Below are 13,467 nucleotides of genomic sequence, written 5' to 3' on the forward strand. Positions count from 1 at the left end.
CAGCGTGAGTCGGGCATGGTCAGCCCCTCTGCCGGTGTTTTAGGTGCCACAGGGAAGCACCCAGCCCAGAGACAGCCGGGGTCCTCGGTGCTTGCCAGGCAGCACACACGGGTCAAACGCGTGGGAGAAGGGGCTCTTCTGAATCGCCCAGTGTGTGTGCACTAATCCAGTGGACAGGGGAGGTGCTCAGCCACCCCTGGCCCACCCAGAGCCCATCTGGAAGACCCTGGACAACAGCACCCACCGGGCACAGTAGCAGGCCCCAGGGCCATCTTGCAGGAGTCCCCAGGCAGGCACGGTTCAGCAAGGGCATCCTGTCCAGTAGGTGGGGGGCTGTCTGGATGCTCTTCTGGATGGGGATGGCACCTGGAGGTCCTAGCATGAGCCTCTTCCAGGATGGCATCCTCCTGGGAAGTGGCACCCTCGGAGCAGGGCTCTCCTGAGAGGAACTGAGGACAGGGGCCGTCAGCCTCTGCAGTCCTAGGAACTGGGTCCTTCCAGCCCAAGTCCTGAGGGGCCCAGGCCTCACGTGACTGCGGACCCTAGACACCCACCTGCTCTGCTGACTGTCAAGGACCATGCCCATTTGCTGCCTGTTCTGTGTGGCTGCAGAGCTGGGGTTCCCAGTGATACCCAGGAAGCCCACGGGTCTGGTGCTGCCCGGGGGTCGGGCTCACCCCGAGGCCCCCATGCGGGAATTTCGGCTTACTTTGGGGGTGTGTGTTGCTACTGCCTCTACTTTGATAACCCTTCAAGGGTCATCCTTGGATGGGGACAGAATTTCCTGAGCTTTCCAACAGAGGAGTCTCTGTACTGTGCCACTGTCCCCAGGGAGACAAGGTGTCGAGGGCCTCTGGAAGCGACATACCACAGCTCCTTTGCGGCCTGAGTGTTGGTGGGTGGGTAGGAAGGAAGCAGTGGCCAGGCCCTGGAGGCCCCTGGAAGTACCGACACCAGGCCCAACCTGCAGCAGGAGCAGGACCCTGGGCCCAAAGTCCAAATGGGCGCTCGCATCTGGAGCCCTGCCCTGGTGTCCCCTCCTCCCAACAGTGGGCAGATGGTCCTGCCCAGCCCTGGCTGGCACGGCTGAGTCTGGAGGACACTGGCAGCTGGAGTTTGGGCCTCTGGGAAGCTGGACTCGTCTCTGGGCCTGGTCCTGGCTCTTGTGCCCACAGATACCCTCACTGCTAATGGGGCATCTCACGAGTGCCATCCACAGTCTCCAGCCCTGGAAATGCCCTGTAAGGCAGAAATGGTCACCCCTCTTCCAGAGGAGGGGACAAGGCCTCAGAGTGGTACCCAGGGTCAAGGCCTCACAGCTGATGAGCAGAGTGACCCCAAATCCTGGTTCACCTGGTGGCCCCTGTGTGCACCCCTTTCATTCCCAAGACTGGCCCTCCTTGGGCAATGAAGTATATGGTCCCCTACTGTGAGATGGAGACTCCGGCACAATGTCAGGCCCTGTCTGGCTCCAGGCAGATGCCACTTTGTCCTGCCCTCCTGAGATCCTGGGCACTGACCCCCATGACCTGACCCCCTGCCTGGCCCACCTCTCCAGGTTCTCCAGGAAGCCCAGTCCTGGGAGGGCCTGAAGTATCTTTATTTCCTGTCCCAACTGTTCCCTGGATCGAGAACCTGGTCTGACACATGGCTATTCAACACTTCCCAGAGCACCCCTCCACCTGGAGCCCAAGCAAATGCTGCCCCAGTTCCCGGGAGGGGCAGAGCCTGCTACCTGCAGAGTTGCTGTGGCCTCAGGGACCGAGGGCGGGCTCGGGGGCTGACAGCAGGCCTGGGAGGCAGGGTCCAAGTCTTCCTCAAAGTCCACATCACGGAAGGAGAGGAGGCGCTTTTTCTTTGCAGGTGTGAAATGAGCAAGACTCAACTGCGGTCAGCCTGACAGACAGGACCAGACCCAGCCCTCTCTGCCTTAGGGCAGTGGAGCTCCTCAGTGGGCACATCTATCTCTGTGCTAGGAACAAAGCTGCAGAGCCCCATGTGGCTGGGGGCCCAGACTGAGCCCCACACAGCACCACCCTTAGACCCCTTGGGCTGTAAGTCCAAACCCCAGCCTGCCTGCCCAGCCCCCTCCTCCAACCCAGCCCAGGGCCTAATCGCTGTGTCTACCACCAAAAATAAGTTAAGAAGTAGGTAAAACCAGAAGCAAACACCAACAAAGACAAGGCTCAGGTTGGTGATAAAAGCCAAAATGTCCCGGAGGAGAACCTGCCCGGTCTTCTCTGAGACAGGAAGGCCGCCTGCTCGCAACCCCACTGTGCCCACCACTGCCCCCGCTCTGGCCCCACTCTGCGCCTGCCATCAGGCTCTGCCCAGCCCACAGCTATCTGGGGTCCTGGATGCCCTTGGCAGGAATGGGATTCTTCGTGCTCAGCTGTAGGAGCTGGGGAACCAGAGGGTACCACGACTTTCAGGAATCGCAGCCTGGGGTCAGGGAGGGGGGAGGCAGGGTGCCTGGGGAGGGTGGGTGCTGGGAGGACTCACTCTGTGGCCAAGGGGCTGGGCCTGGGCCTCCGGGCCGGGTTCTCCATCCTCATCTGTCTGCTCGCTGTCTCCACTCCTCTCTCCCACGCTGGGCTCAGGTCCACCTGCGACAGAGCCCTGCGTGACTCCACTGGAGGGGCCAGCTAGAGGGCTCACGTGGTCCAGCCACCAGCCACCTACCACCCCATCCCCTCCCCTCCCTCCCTCCTCTCCCTCCTCTTTTCCTCCCTCCTTCCCTCCCCCTCCCCTTCTCCTCCCCCACCGATCCATTCATTCACTGGGAAATGCCGAGGCAGGGGCTTCTGCTTGCCTTCCCAGACCCATTCAGACCTCAGCTAGGAGCTGGCCTGCCTCACAGCAGACGACCCCCACTCTGCATCCGCTTCACCTGTGGCTTCTGGCCACATCTTCAGGCGTTCACCCTTCACTACTGACCCCTTCTTTGGGGTTGTGATGGGTGAACAAGGCTGATGACACCTCTCCATCTAGTCTCATCATTGCATATCAGCGCAGCTGGGAGAGGTAAGGCTCTGCCTCAGCATGCCCCTCTTCACCCTGAGCACCCAGGCCTGGCCTCCCCGGCTCAGCCTCCCCAGCTCAGCCTCCGTCTTCTCCTGTTTCCAGTTCACACCAGCCTGGTCGGTGCTCCATTGCCTTAGACCACGGCAGAGAGCTATGCAGTGAGTGAATCCCAGGGCACTGGAGCTGGAAAGCCTGGTGGGTCACCACCTTCCAGTTTCTGGGGCCACAGAGGGCACAGCTGGCCTCATGTAGCTTGTGGCCTCTGGGCCCCAGCCAGGTCTTGCTGTCCCTGGACACCCTACCCGATTACCCTCCCCTTGGTCTCTGTGTCTGAGGGGTCTCAGGTGTGAGAAAGCAGGGGTCTCAGGTTTGTGTAAGGAGGAAATTTTGGTGCACTGGAGGGTCCCTGTCAGCTGAAAAGGGGAGGAACCCCTCCGTTCTGCTCTGCGACGCAGGACTGGCACCCGCAAACCTCAGTGGTCTCTGCGGCAGATGAAGAGGGAGCAGGCACGTGCCGCTTCCTGTGGCTTCCCGCCCCAGGGCCCTTCACCCTGACGGCGGGTCCAGCTTCATGGCCCCTGAGACAGGAGCACTAGCCTGCAGTGTCCCCTCCTCAGGGGACTGGCTGCCACCTCTGTGGCCTCCTCTGAGCTCTTGTTTCTATTAATCAGGGTCTGCCCTTTGCTCCCCAGCCTAGGGAGGGCTGATGGTGTTCCCCATGGGCGCCTCATCGTGCATCCACCTGTCCACCCAGCTGCGAGTGCTGCTCATGCTCCTTGATAAGGGACACAGCAGTTGAAAGCTCTGAGCTGAGCCTTGGTCTGCTCTGGCTTCTCAGCTGTGTCCCGACCCAACAGTGACCCTGTCTATGGGTGTGTGAAGTCTGTCCAGGTGCCTGGTCCTGTCGAGGCCAGTAGTGCCCTGCTGCCTATGGAGGGACATCAGGGAAGACACTAGCAGGGGACAGGGAACCCCCCCAGACCTGTCCGCCTCAGTGGACTGTGAGACACAGGCCTAGTGGGAGGAGGGGTGGGACGGCAGCCTGGCTCACTCTTTGCTGAAATCTTTTAATCTACAGACTAAAACTGCCGGGTTTCAAAGGGGCCTGCTGCCCGTGCCTGGGCTCTGACAGCCTGCGCTCACGAATGCAGCAGAGGCCCCGAGAGCAAAGGCAGAAGGCAGGCCTGGTCATTGTTTCTGTTCTAGGTCACTGACTTGACGGAGACTCACCTAAACCTGCAGCAGCAGACACAGAGGCAGGGGGTCCCTGCAGTGGGGGTGTGGGCAAGGCCCACCCGGGCTTGGAGGGGGAGCTGGCTGCCGCCCACCTCGAGTGACGCACCGGGCCTTCAGGACCTGTTTAGTTATGGCTCCGATGTCTCTGCACTAGGGGCGAGGGTTTGAGCCGCGTTAACCATCTGAGCACCACGCTGAAGCAACCCGAGCGCTTCCCCGTTCCTGACAGAGCAGGCAGCCGAGGGCCTTTTCATTCCCACATTCAGACTTTTCCCACGCAGAGCCCACCGCTCCCGTGTGGAAGACCAGGAAACGGGCCTTACCCTGAAGGTGGACAAGCCACCACAGCCCACCCACCTGCTGGACAAGGTCTGAGCCATGCTCTGCGGGGTCAGACTCCAAAATTCTAACTGTTTTTTTTTTAAGTTGAATACTTTTTTTTTTTTTTTTAAAGGCACAACTCCTCCAGCCACCCCTCTTCCTTGTGTGGTCTTAATGTGATGCATTTACAGGGGCCCAGGCGGGCACCACTCTGGGAGGAGTGTGAGGAGGGCTGAGACCTGCATCTGCAGGGCAGAGGGCAACCCCGGGAATCCCGCTGCAGGGGCCAGCTGTTTCTTGCTGCCCCACAGCGCCACCTCCTGGCCCCCAGAAATCAGCATTCCAGGTCTCCAGGGGTTCTCTGGTGGCTGTGGGCCCTTTGGCACAGGGACTCCCGGGGGCTTTGTAGCAAGGCTTCTCTGCTGCTAGGTGCGTCATCTTTGTCCTCGAGCCTGTGCAGGGGCTGCCCTGCTGGAGAGGACACCTCACTGGGCACAGGATGTGGGATTTGCTGGGCACTAGCCGGAGACTGAGGTGGCAGCGGCCACCAAGGACAGGTGACAGCCTCTCCCGGTGGCATGGGAGCTGTCCTGGCCCCAACTGTTGTTTCAGCATGGTTATCCACAGGGCTGGGTGACTCACCACACCCCTGTGTCCCCACCATCACCCTGCCTGCACTCCAGGGCTGACCACTCCCTGGGTGGCCTCTCTGTCCCAGATGAAGGACAGGCTGAGATGCCTCAGAGATACTCGTGCCAGGCCCAGCCTGAGCTCAGATCCTCTGAGGGCTGGATGTCTGGCTTCTGTTTCTCCCTGTCAACGGGGGCTTTAGGGGACAGGCGCAGACAAGGCACCTCTACAGAGGGAGGCCTACAGGAGATGCCTGGGCGGGGGCCAAGGAAGGGCACCCCAACCGAGAAGCCCAGCATCTACTCTGGATGTGCAGAGCTGCTGGAACCCTCACCTGCCGCATGCCCCAGGGGTCTCCCCTTGGTCCTGCAGGGTGCTGAGAGCCCACACCAGGCTTAATGATATACCTAGGACTCAGGTGACAGGGACAAAGCAAGATCCTCCCTCAAACCCTGCTCAATTTCCGCCTTCGGTTCAAGCTCGGGCATCCTTCCCTCCTGCCCCTGTTCTGTTCTCTCTTTCCAATCGCCTCGCGGGGCATGACAGGGCCATCGCATTCTTAGCTCAAGTTCATCATGGAATAATCACTTGTATTCAAAACACTAAAATAAATGATGAATTACAATAAATTTCTCTGTCTTGGTTTGCATCAGAAGCCTTGGGATGCCCAGGTCTCCAAGACCAGATGTCCAGGGTGGCCAGGCCTGGCAGAGGTGTCACACTGACACATGCCTAGACCAGGACGGAGACCTGGCCGTGTGTTCTCAGTGTGGTGTGAAGCTCTGGAAAGAAACACCATTTCAAATGGTGGGGCTGTCGACAGCATGTGGGCTTCCCGTGACCAGGGAGGCAGAGGGCTGCAGCTCCGGCTGAAAGCAGCCAGGGTCACCAGGACGCCAGAGGCAGGGGTCAACGGAAAGGTCAGTGCACACACACTCTCTCTGCCTCTCTCCGTCTAAAGGCCCTAAAACATGAAATCACTCCTGGCGATGGAGAGAGCGCCCTCTCCTTACCTCCTCCCTGCAGCCGCCCGTAGAGGGACCGGATCACTTTGGCACTCCCGAACCGCTTGAAGCGGGCTCTCACGTGTGCGTGGTACCACTCCAGCGAGCCCATCTTCAGGACTCTGCAGGGAGAGGAGCACAGGCCCGTGTTATACAGGCACATGCAAATGCCACTCGCCAGTGGGGCCACCCCCTTCAGCCCACCCAGGGAAAACCCCGGCCCAGAAACCATCAGGGCCGCTTGGACGGAGGCCCCAGCTCACCTGGCCAGGTGGCAAGGGTCGCAGAGCCAGCCCTGCTCCTCCGGGTGGCTGTGGCTGCAGCTTTTGCAGGTGAAAAGGCCACAGTCCAGGCACTGCCTTCTGCTGGCCAGGAGCCGGTAGGGCTGCAGGCAGCGGGCGCAGTGGGTGTCCTTCAGATGGGCCGTGTCCGCCAGCAGCTCCCTCTTGGAGCTTTCCTTCTTGATCCTGCCCTTCAACTCCCTCGAGAAAAGACGGAGACAAAAACACATCAGGTGTCTTCTTTTTACAATAGGTTTAAACGCGTGCGCAGGTGTGTGCGCACACAAACTATCCCATGTGCAGGAGAAGGAGACCCAAAGTCAGGCAACAGTGGCCTAGGGTATCCTTAGCCACCACAGTGCCAGCTCTGCCCTTACCCCGTCCCTGGGGAGAAGACATATGATCTTCAGAGAAATGACACTGCATTTAAGCATTTCTGTGGCTTTTACAATTGTACCAGTGCTCGGATGGCAGGGCCACAGAGTCCTGAGGGCAAAGCTAGGTGACATTATCTCAGTGAGAAGTTTTGGGGCTCCTCCGGCAGGGGAGCAGGAATTGAGGCGAGGCCACAGGCATGTTCCTGTGAGCAAAGCTGAAATGGCTTGGCTTGGCGGGTTTCCAGGTGGGACCATCCAGCACCTGGAAGTCCCAGGAAAACTGCGTCTTCTAGCCCACCTTCTTGGCTGACTTAGTTTAGATGATCTAGCTTCCTGGTGAACCTGCCAGATTGCACTCGCTGGAAAACACACTCCCCGTCATAATGAATGCATTCTCTTTGTTCTGGGTTTCAGAGAGTGTCTGCCAAACATAATATTTTTAGTTTTAGATGAGGTAAAATGAATCCGTTCTGAGTGGCAATAATTAGTGAGAGACTGGGTGCCATTGTCCCCTGAGGACTCTGAAGTTCTCAGAATTTTGATGGGGACAGCCCAGCATGTGGCAAAGGTGAAGAGGTGTTCAGAGGCTACTTCTGGTTTGAAGTGGCTTTGGCTGAGGTTTGCAGTAGTCCCCCTCATCCCCAGCTTCAGCTACCCATGGTCCACGAAAAAGAGGGGTAAGTATGGTGTCATAAGAGAGCGGTGAGCACACGTTCCCATGACTTTGATTCCAGTGGGTTGTTATACTCATTCCATTTTATTTGAGTTATTACTGTTGATCTCTTACTGTGCTGGCCTGTAGATCAAGTTTCCCCAAAGGCAATGTATGCACACAAGTAAACAGAGTGTGTGCAGGCTCAGTAGTACCCGTGGTTTCCGGTATGCACGGTGTGACCTGGAAATGGTCCTTTGAGAGTAAGAAGGGACACTGTGCTGCTCATGGGGATGGAAATGAGACTCTTCTTCTGGGTTTGTGAACCAAGGGGAAAATGCACCAGAAGTTGCAAGACTCTGGGGGGATACGGTCACCTACTGACTGCAGTGCAGATGGAGTGGGGTCGACAGCACAGTCTTCACCTCAGATAGAGGTTCGCGAGGCGTCAGGAGCCAGTGGGAAGGCCCAGTCTCCTGTGATTCCACTCCTGCCAAATCCCCACGAAGCCCCCCCCCCCCCCGCCCCTTCCCCAGGCAGGGCTTGCCCAGCTCCCTCTTAGGGAGTGCTCCCTGCTCCCCATCCCAGCAGAACCAGACCCAGGCTCCGCACAGCAGGGACAAGGACAAGGATCTGCAGGAGGTGAAGTCCTTTTAAATATCAGCCCAGGCTCCTGGGGGTGTAGCTGGGAACTGGTGTAGTTCAGGTGCTGGGTTTGGGGAAGGCATAACTCTACTCTGCTTCAGGTTCTTTAAAACATAACTTCCTTCACAGCAGAGCAGAAAGGGAGGGTGGAGGGGTCCCGTGTGGGGACACCAGGAGACAGCTGTCAACCGTGGGGCACGACTCCCAAGCTGGAGCTTCAGGTAGGGACAGGCTTGTGGGGCCAGAGCGACCTACAGCTGTGCTCACTGCAGTCACCAGCAGGGACACCAGCAGGCAGAAGCCCAGCACGCAGCCACAAGTTAAGGTCACCTTTGGGGGTAAAGGACTCCCCAGCATGTGACTTACATCAGAATCAGGAGAAGACCTGAAGCCCTTCTGCTTGCTGAGCTAAAGAGGGTGACAGAGGGCAGAGCAGGGAGGGCGGGAGCTGCAGGGGGAAGCCAGACTGGGAAGGGGGCCACAGGCCGTGCAGGCGACGAGGGCCGGGAGCCGGCCATAATAGACAGCAAGGGGTCCCGGGGCTCTCTCCTGCAGAAAATGAAATCCAGAGATTCAGAGGAGTGGTCCTCAAAGTGTGGCCCAGGGACCCCAGGGGGTCCTAAGGTCCTGCAGGAGAGTTCACGCGGCCAGAGCAGTTTTCATAACAGCACTAGGACGCATTTGCTCTTCTCCCCTCTGTTGCTAGGCGGGACCAGGTGCCAAAGCAGCGGGGACAGAACCGCCAGGGCTTCAGCCCTGAGAGAGGCTGGGCGCCCAGGTGGCCGAGCAGAGGCTAACGCACAACAAGGAGAAACGAGGTTTCCCAGGTTTCCCGTAAGCACCATCTCGGCGAGGCAGTGAGTTAGGAATCCCTCTGAACGCTGACCACGGCACCCCGTTTTGGTTCTGTGGGACAGCGGGCGGCACACTTCCTGACATGGATGCTCGCACAGTGGTGTTCAGAGGTGAGAACAGGGTGACAACTGAAAACTCTCGCCACAGAACACCATTTTCACCCGACTGAACCACTGAGTGAGCTGCTCTGAAGAGGGTGTCTGACAGGTACCTCCTCCCAAGGGACACAGTGAGCCTGCCTCTTCAAGGAGGAGGTCCGCAGCATTGGTTGCAGGGACAGAACTGAAAGTGTCAAATGACAAAGCAGGATTTGGGGAAATTCCATCATGAACTTGACAGCCTCCAACACCCAGAGGTTTCTGACGAGATCAGTGGCCACGTGACACACGTGGTCTCCTTTGGGCAGCAGGAAGGGCAACTGCAAGACACCGGGAGTGGCATTTTCTGATGACAGGTCACAACATATGGGTGGAAGACTCTGGTGCAGATCCACGGGTTAATGTAACAGGAAAGGAAAGGGCTGCAGGTCTGTTTCAGAGTCCACATGGAAGCCAAACTATGAATCTACTAAGCACCAGCTTCTCAGTAGGTAACGCAACCCACAGTGGCAACCCTGTGATGAGGCCCGTGAATTTCTCTTTCCAGCCCCGGATGTGTGAGGCTAGACTCCAAGGCTTCTGCTCAGAGGACACGTCACAGCACACTGAACCCGAGGCCACAGGAGAGCTGAGCTGTCTTCCACCAGGACAGGCTTTGAAGGGATTTTGGAAAACAGATCAATGCTGCTCTACTTACTCATCATGCTTTTGCTTTGGAAAAAGAGTTATTTTTCATAGAAATGCTATTTACATTAGCATGTAAGTGCTGCTATTTTTAAATGAATGGATGCCTTTAAACTGCCCAGCTTGAGGTTCTAATATGGTCAGTACTGGTAATGCATGACCTATGGATAGTGACTGTGAAGGGATCCTGAAGTTAAAAAGTTTGGGACCCACTGATTTTGCAGTCAAGTTAGCTCTGGCCATAGAAAATGATGGGGTCAGGAGCAGGAGAGAGGAGGAGGGTGGGACAGGAGAGAGCGACGCCCCGGGGCCGCAGAGCCTGGGCAGCAGGGCCCAGGGAGCAGGAGAGGAGCACGTTGAGAGCTGTGGGTGGTGGTCACAGGAGAGCTGTGGGTGAAGTCCAGGGAGATCTCTGCTCTGGGGGACGCGTGGAGTCCCTAGGAAATTCAGACAGAAATGATGGGAGGAGACTTTCTAAGACAGGCCAGAGCCTTCAGCCAGGAGGGGAGGAGGGAAGGAGGGCCAGACCTCAGGAGGACTGCAGCAATCAGACCTGTGTGTCCTGCTCTGCGGCTCTTGGGATGCAGTCCAGGTGACAGCCAGGTGGCAATGTGCAAGAGTAAGGGGGAGAGGAGCGGGGGTGGGGATCCCCCTCCAGGCACAGCCTGGGATGTGCCCTGCTGTGACCACAGCTACCAGGGCCCTGCAGTGGAGGTGAGGGAGGAAGTGGGGTATTGGGTTAGGGTCTCTCGGTCCTTAGATGGAGCTAGCAGGATGGGAGAGGTGCTCAGCAGCCAGGGGACTGGCAGAGGTGTTGGGTTGGTCTGAAGAGGCCACAGCATGTGGGTGCCTGGCTGGAGTCAGGGTCTCAGTGGTGGGTGTCATCTACTGAGACCCCATGCCCATCCAGGACCATCAGCACAAGAGCTAGCAGACAGCACGTGGTGTTAGGACCCCATCAACCATGTCGTCCTGAGGGCCACAAGACCCTCCCCCGAGGCTAACAGGTGGTCTAGCTAAGCCAAAGGAGGGGGACTGGGTGCAGACAGAAGCAGAGGCCAGGTAAGTGCTGGAGTCTGGTGATCAGAAGCCGTGAGTTTCTGCCTCCTTCCCCAAGGGGGAGACTCACGAGTAAGTAAGGAAAAGAAGAACTGCGTCTCCTCTGCACTCTGTGGAGCGTGGGCGAGTTCTCGGCCAAGCTGCAGCAGCAGCGACCACCCGAAGGACACATGAACATGCTCCTGACCAGAAAAGGAGCAGGGCGCTCACACAGGAGGACAGCTAGATGGGCCTGGACCGACACTCACACAGGAGGACAGCTAGATGCACCTGGACCGACACAGCCCCTCTGTGCGAGGGCAGAGACCTCCTGCTGGCAGGAGCAGGCGGAGCAGCCCACCTCCCAGGGCAAAGGGCAGGAGGTGGCTGCTTCTCTGCAGGCTGGGAGGCAGCAGCCTTGGTGGGGGCTTCATTTCCCGCTGCTGTTGCATAAAATTTATACAAATGTCCTGTCTTGAAACAACACACATTTAGTCTTGTAGTTCTGGAGGGCCTAAGCCCCACATGGAGACTTCTCTGAGCTGAAAGGAAGGTATCATGGGGACCCCAGGTGACAATCAGACCCTGGCCTGCCAGCTTCCACAGGGCACTCCCTGGCTCACAGCCCTTCCTCTATCCCCAAAGCCAGAGGGGGGCTGAGTCTTCACACAGCAAATCTTACTGATCCTCCTCTCCTCTCTCTTTCACTTTGATGACACTGGGCCCACCCAGGAAATCCAGGACAGTCTCCACGTCCCGCTCTGCTGATCAGCGTCCTTAACTGCACCTGTGAGCTCCGCTCCCTCTGCAGAGAGCCCGACACCTCCCAGATTCCAGGCATTAGGACATGGGCATCTTTCTGGAGGTGGTGTTGCCAGCCCCGGGAGCACCCCGGAGCCCTGGGAGGAGTGTGGAGCTGAGGTCTCCCCCGTAGGTGAGCAGAGCAGAGTCTCACACAAATGCACACTCCATGCCACTCCTGAGGAAATGACTGGAGAGTGAGTCCCGAGGAGGCCCTTCGTTGCTGACCGCAGCACCACAGAGGAGGGCTGACCAGGCCAGAGGGAGCACCCACGGAAGAGGGAGCACCCACGGAAGAGCGAGCACGTGGACAAGCGTCAGAGCTGACATGAGCCAGCCCTGGAGGCCCTGCAGAGGGGAGGTCAAGATGGCAATAAGGACATACAAAGGAAGTCGCGGTGGCCTGTGAGTGGTGGGCTGCAGAGCCCCTCCCAGCTCTTGTCCATCCCTGCCCGTGCTGGCAGCTGATTTCCTGTCTGGCCCTGTGCTTTGCAGCCCTGGGAGTGGCTTGTCTGCGGTGACAAGTGGCCCAGCTAAGGGCGACTTCAAATTTCTTCTCCTTCTTCTTCTTTTTAAATGAGCCACAGTGTGCCCCATGTCTCACACTGAGAGGGCTTTCACAGATTATCTTCAGAATTTCCATCTGTTTGTGGAGACTGAAAATCCACGTCGCCACCTGTTTGTCTTTCTGGGATGGTGAGCAGGCCTGATGTTTGATTTGTGGGCTGTGCCCTTTCAAACAGGGTGTTCCGTTTAGGTACAGTCCTACCCCAGGGCATGAGTCACCTCGTCACTCTGCCTGGTTTTAGGAACATCCAGTAATTTCTACCAAAACTACAGCTGGGTGGCCACCCCAACAACGAGGAGGCAGCAAGAGAGGGGACTTTAAATTGGCACCATGTGGGCAGGCCTGACCCAGAGTGCGACTCTCCAGCAGTGTCCAGGCTGGGCTTCCTTGCTTTCTGCCCAGTGCCGGCTCCTTCGGGTCCAGGACAGGGGATCGAGGCAGCCTGGGCACTTCCCCAGAGCCGTGGATCAGCAAGCTGGGTGCTCCCTCCCAGAGTTTACTCTGGCGTACTTTGTGACAATACTCCAAAGTCATAACACATGATGATGACCTCTGGTGCACTGAAAACCTCTGCAACACCCAAGCCACAGGAACGGACGCAGCCCGCCAGGAAGATGGGAGGTTCCCAAAGCCATCCTGTGCAACTCCCTCTGAACCCAGAGGGAGAGGGGGACGGAGGAACCTCAATACCACGCCACGGACAGCCAGCAAGCTCCAGACTGCAGAGTTTGACAGCTGCTTCCTCCACAGCGGGAAGATTTATAGACGGAAAGAGGCTTGAAAGATTCTGCGGTGGACAGGAGCCTAGGGAGGGGAGGAGTTCCAAGGCAGAGTGGGCATTCTGCACAGAGGAGCCACTAGTTTAGGTGTAATAAAAATTTTTGTAGGAAAAAAAGATGAGAATAAGAATACAAAACAGCACACAGCCAGACGTGCCCGCCCCGAGGTCCCCATCCCTGGGTATCTTCACAGCCAGGAGCCTGCCTCCTCTGCTCCCTCGTCTGTCGCTGGGGATGATGACAGTAACCATGTTAGGGGCCATTTGGGAATTAAATGAGATAGCACAGATGAAGCCCAAAGTGGTCATTGTTGTGTGGATTCAAAGGCAGCCACTGAGCCTGTCTGTGGCCAGGAACTGTGGCAGGTGCAGGTGACAAAGCAGCAAGCAAGAGAAACCCCGGGTGCAGACACCTGTGGGAGACACGCAAAGTGAGCAGCTCCCCTGGTGCCAGGTGAGTGCTGAGGGGGGTCAG

General features: G+C 57.9%; 1 protein-coding gene across 1 annotated transcript in view; it reads right to left on the reverse strand.

Moving 5' to 3' along the window:
- Mlph (melanophilin) overlaps window positions 1–13,467 on the reverse strand; it is a 44,764-nt gene that overhangs the window by 17,782 nt on the left and 13,515 nt on the right. The window contains exons 3-6 of the mRNA XM_071619332.1: window positions 6,479–6,697; window positions 6,225–6,337; window positions 2,503–2,606; window positions 1,736–1,855 (exon numbers count right to left, since the gene is read on the reverse strand). Of these exons, the coding sequence (XP_071475433.1) occupies window positions 1,736–1,855; window positions 2,503–2,606; window positions 6,225–6,337; window positions 6,479–6,697 (556 nt within the window). The remainder of the gene's footprint in view (window positions 1–1,735; window positions 1,856–2,502; window positions 2,607–6,224; window positions 6,338–6,478; window positions 6,698–13,467) is intronic.

Source organism: Marmota flaviventris, chromosome 11 (genome assembly GCF_047511675.1).
Source record: "Marmota flaviventris isolate mMarFla1 chromosome 11, mMarFla1.hap1, whole genome shotgun sequence".
Lineage (NCBI taxonomy): Eukaryota > Metazoa > Chordata > Mammalia > Rodentia > Sciuridae > Marmota > Marmota flaviventris.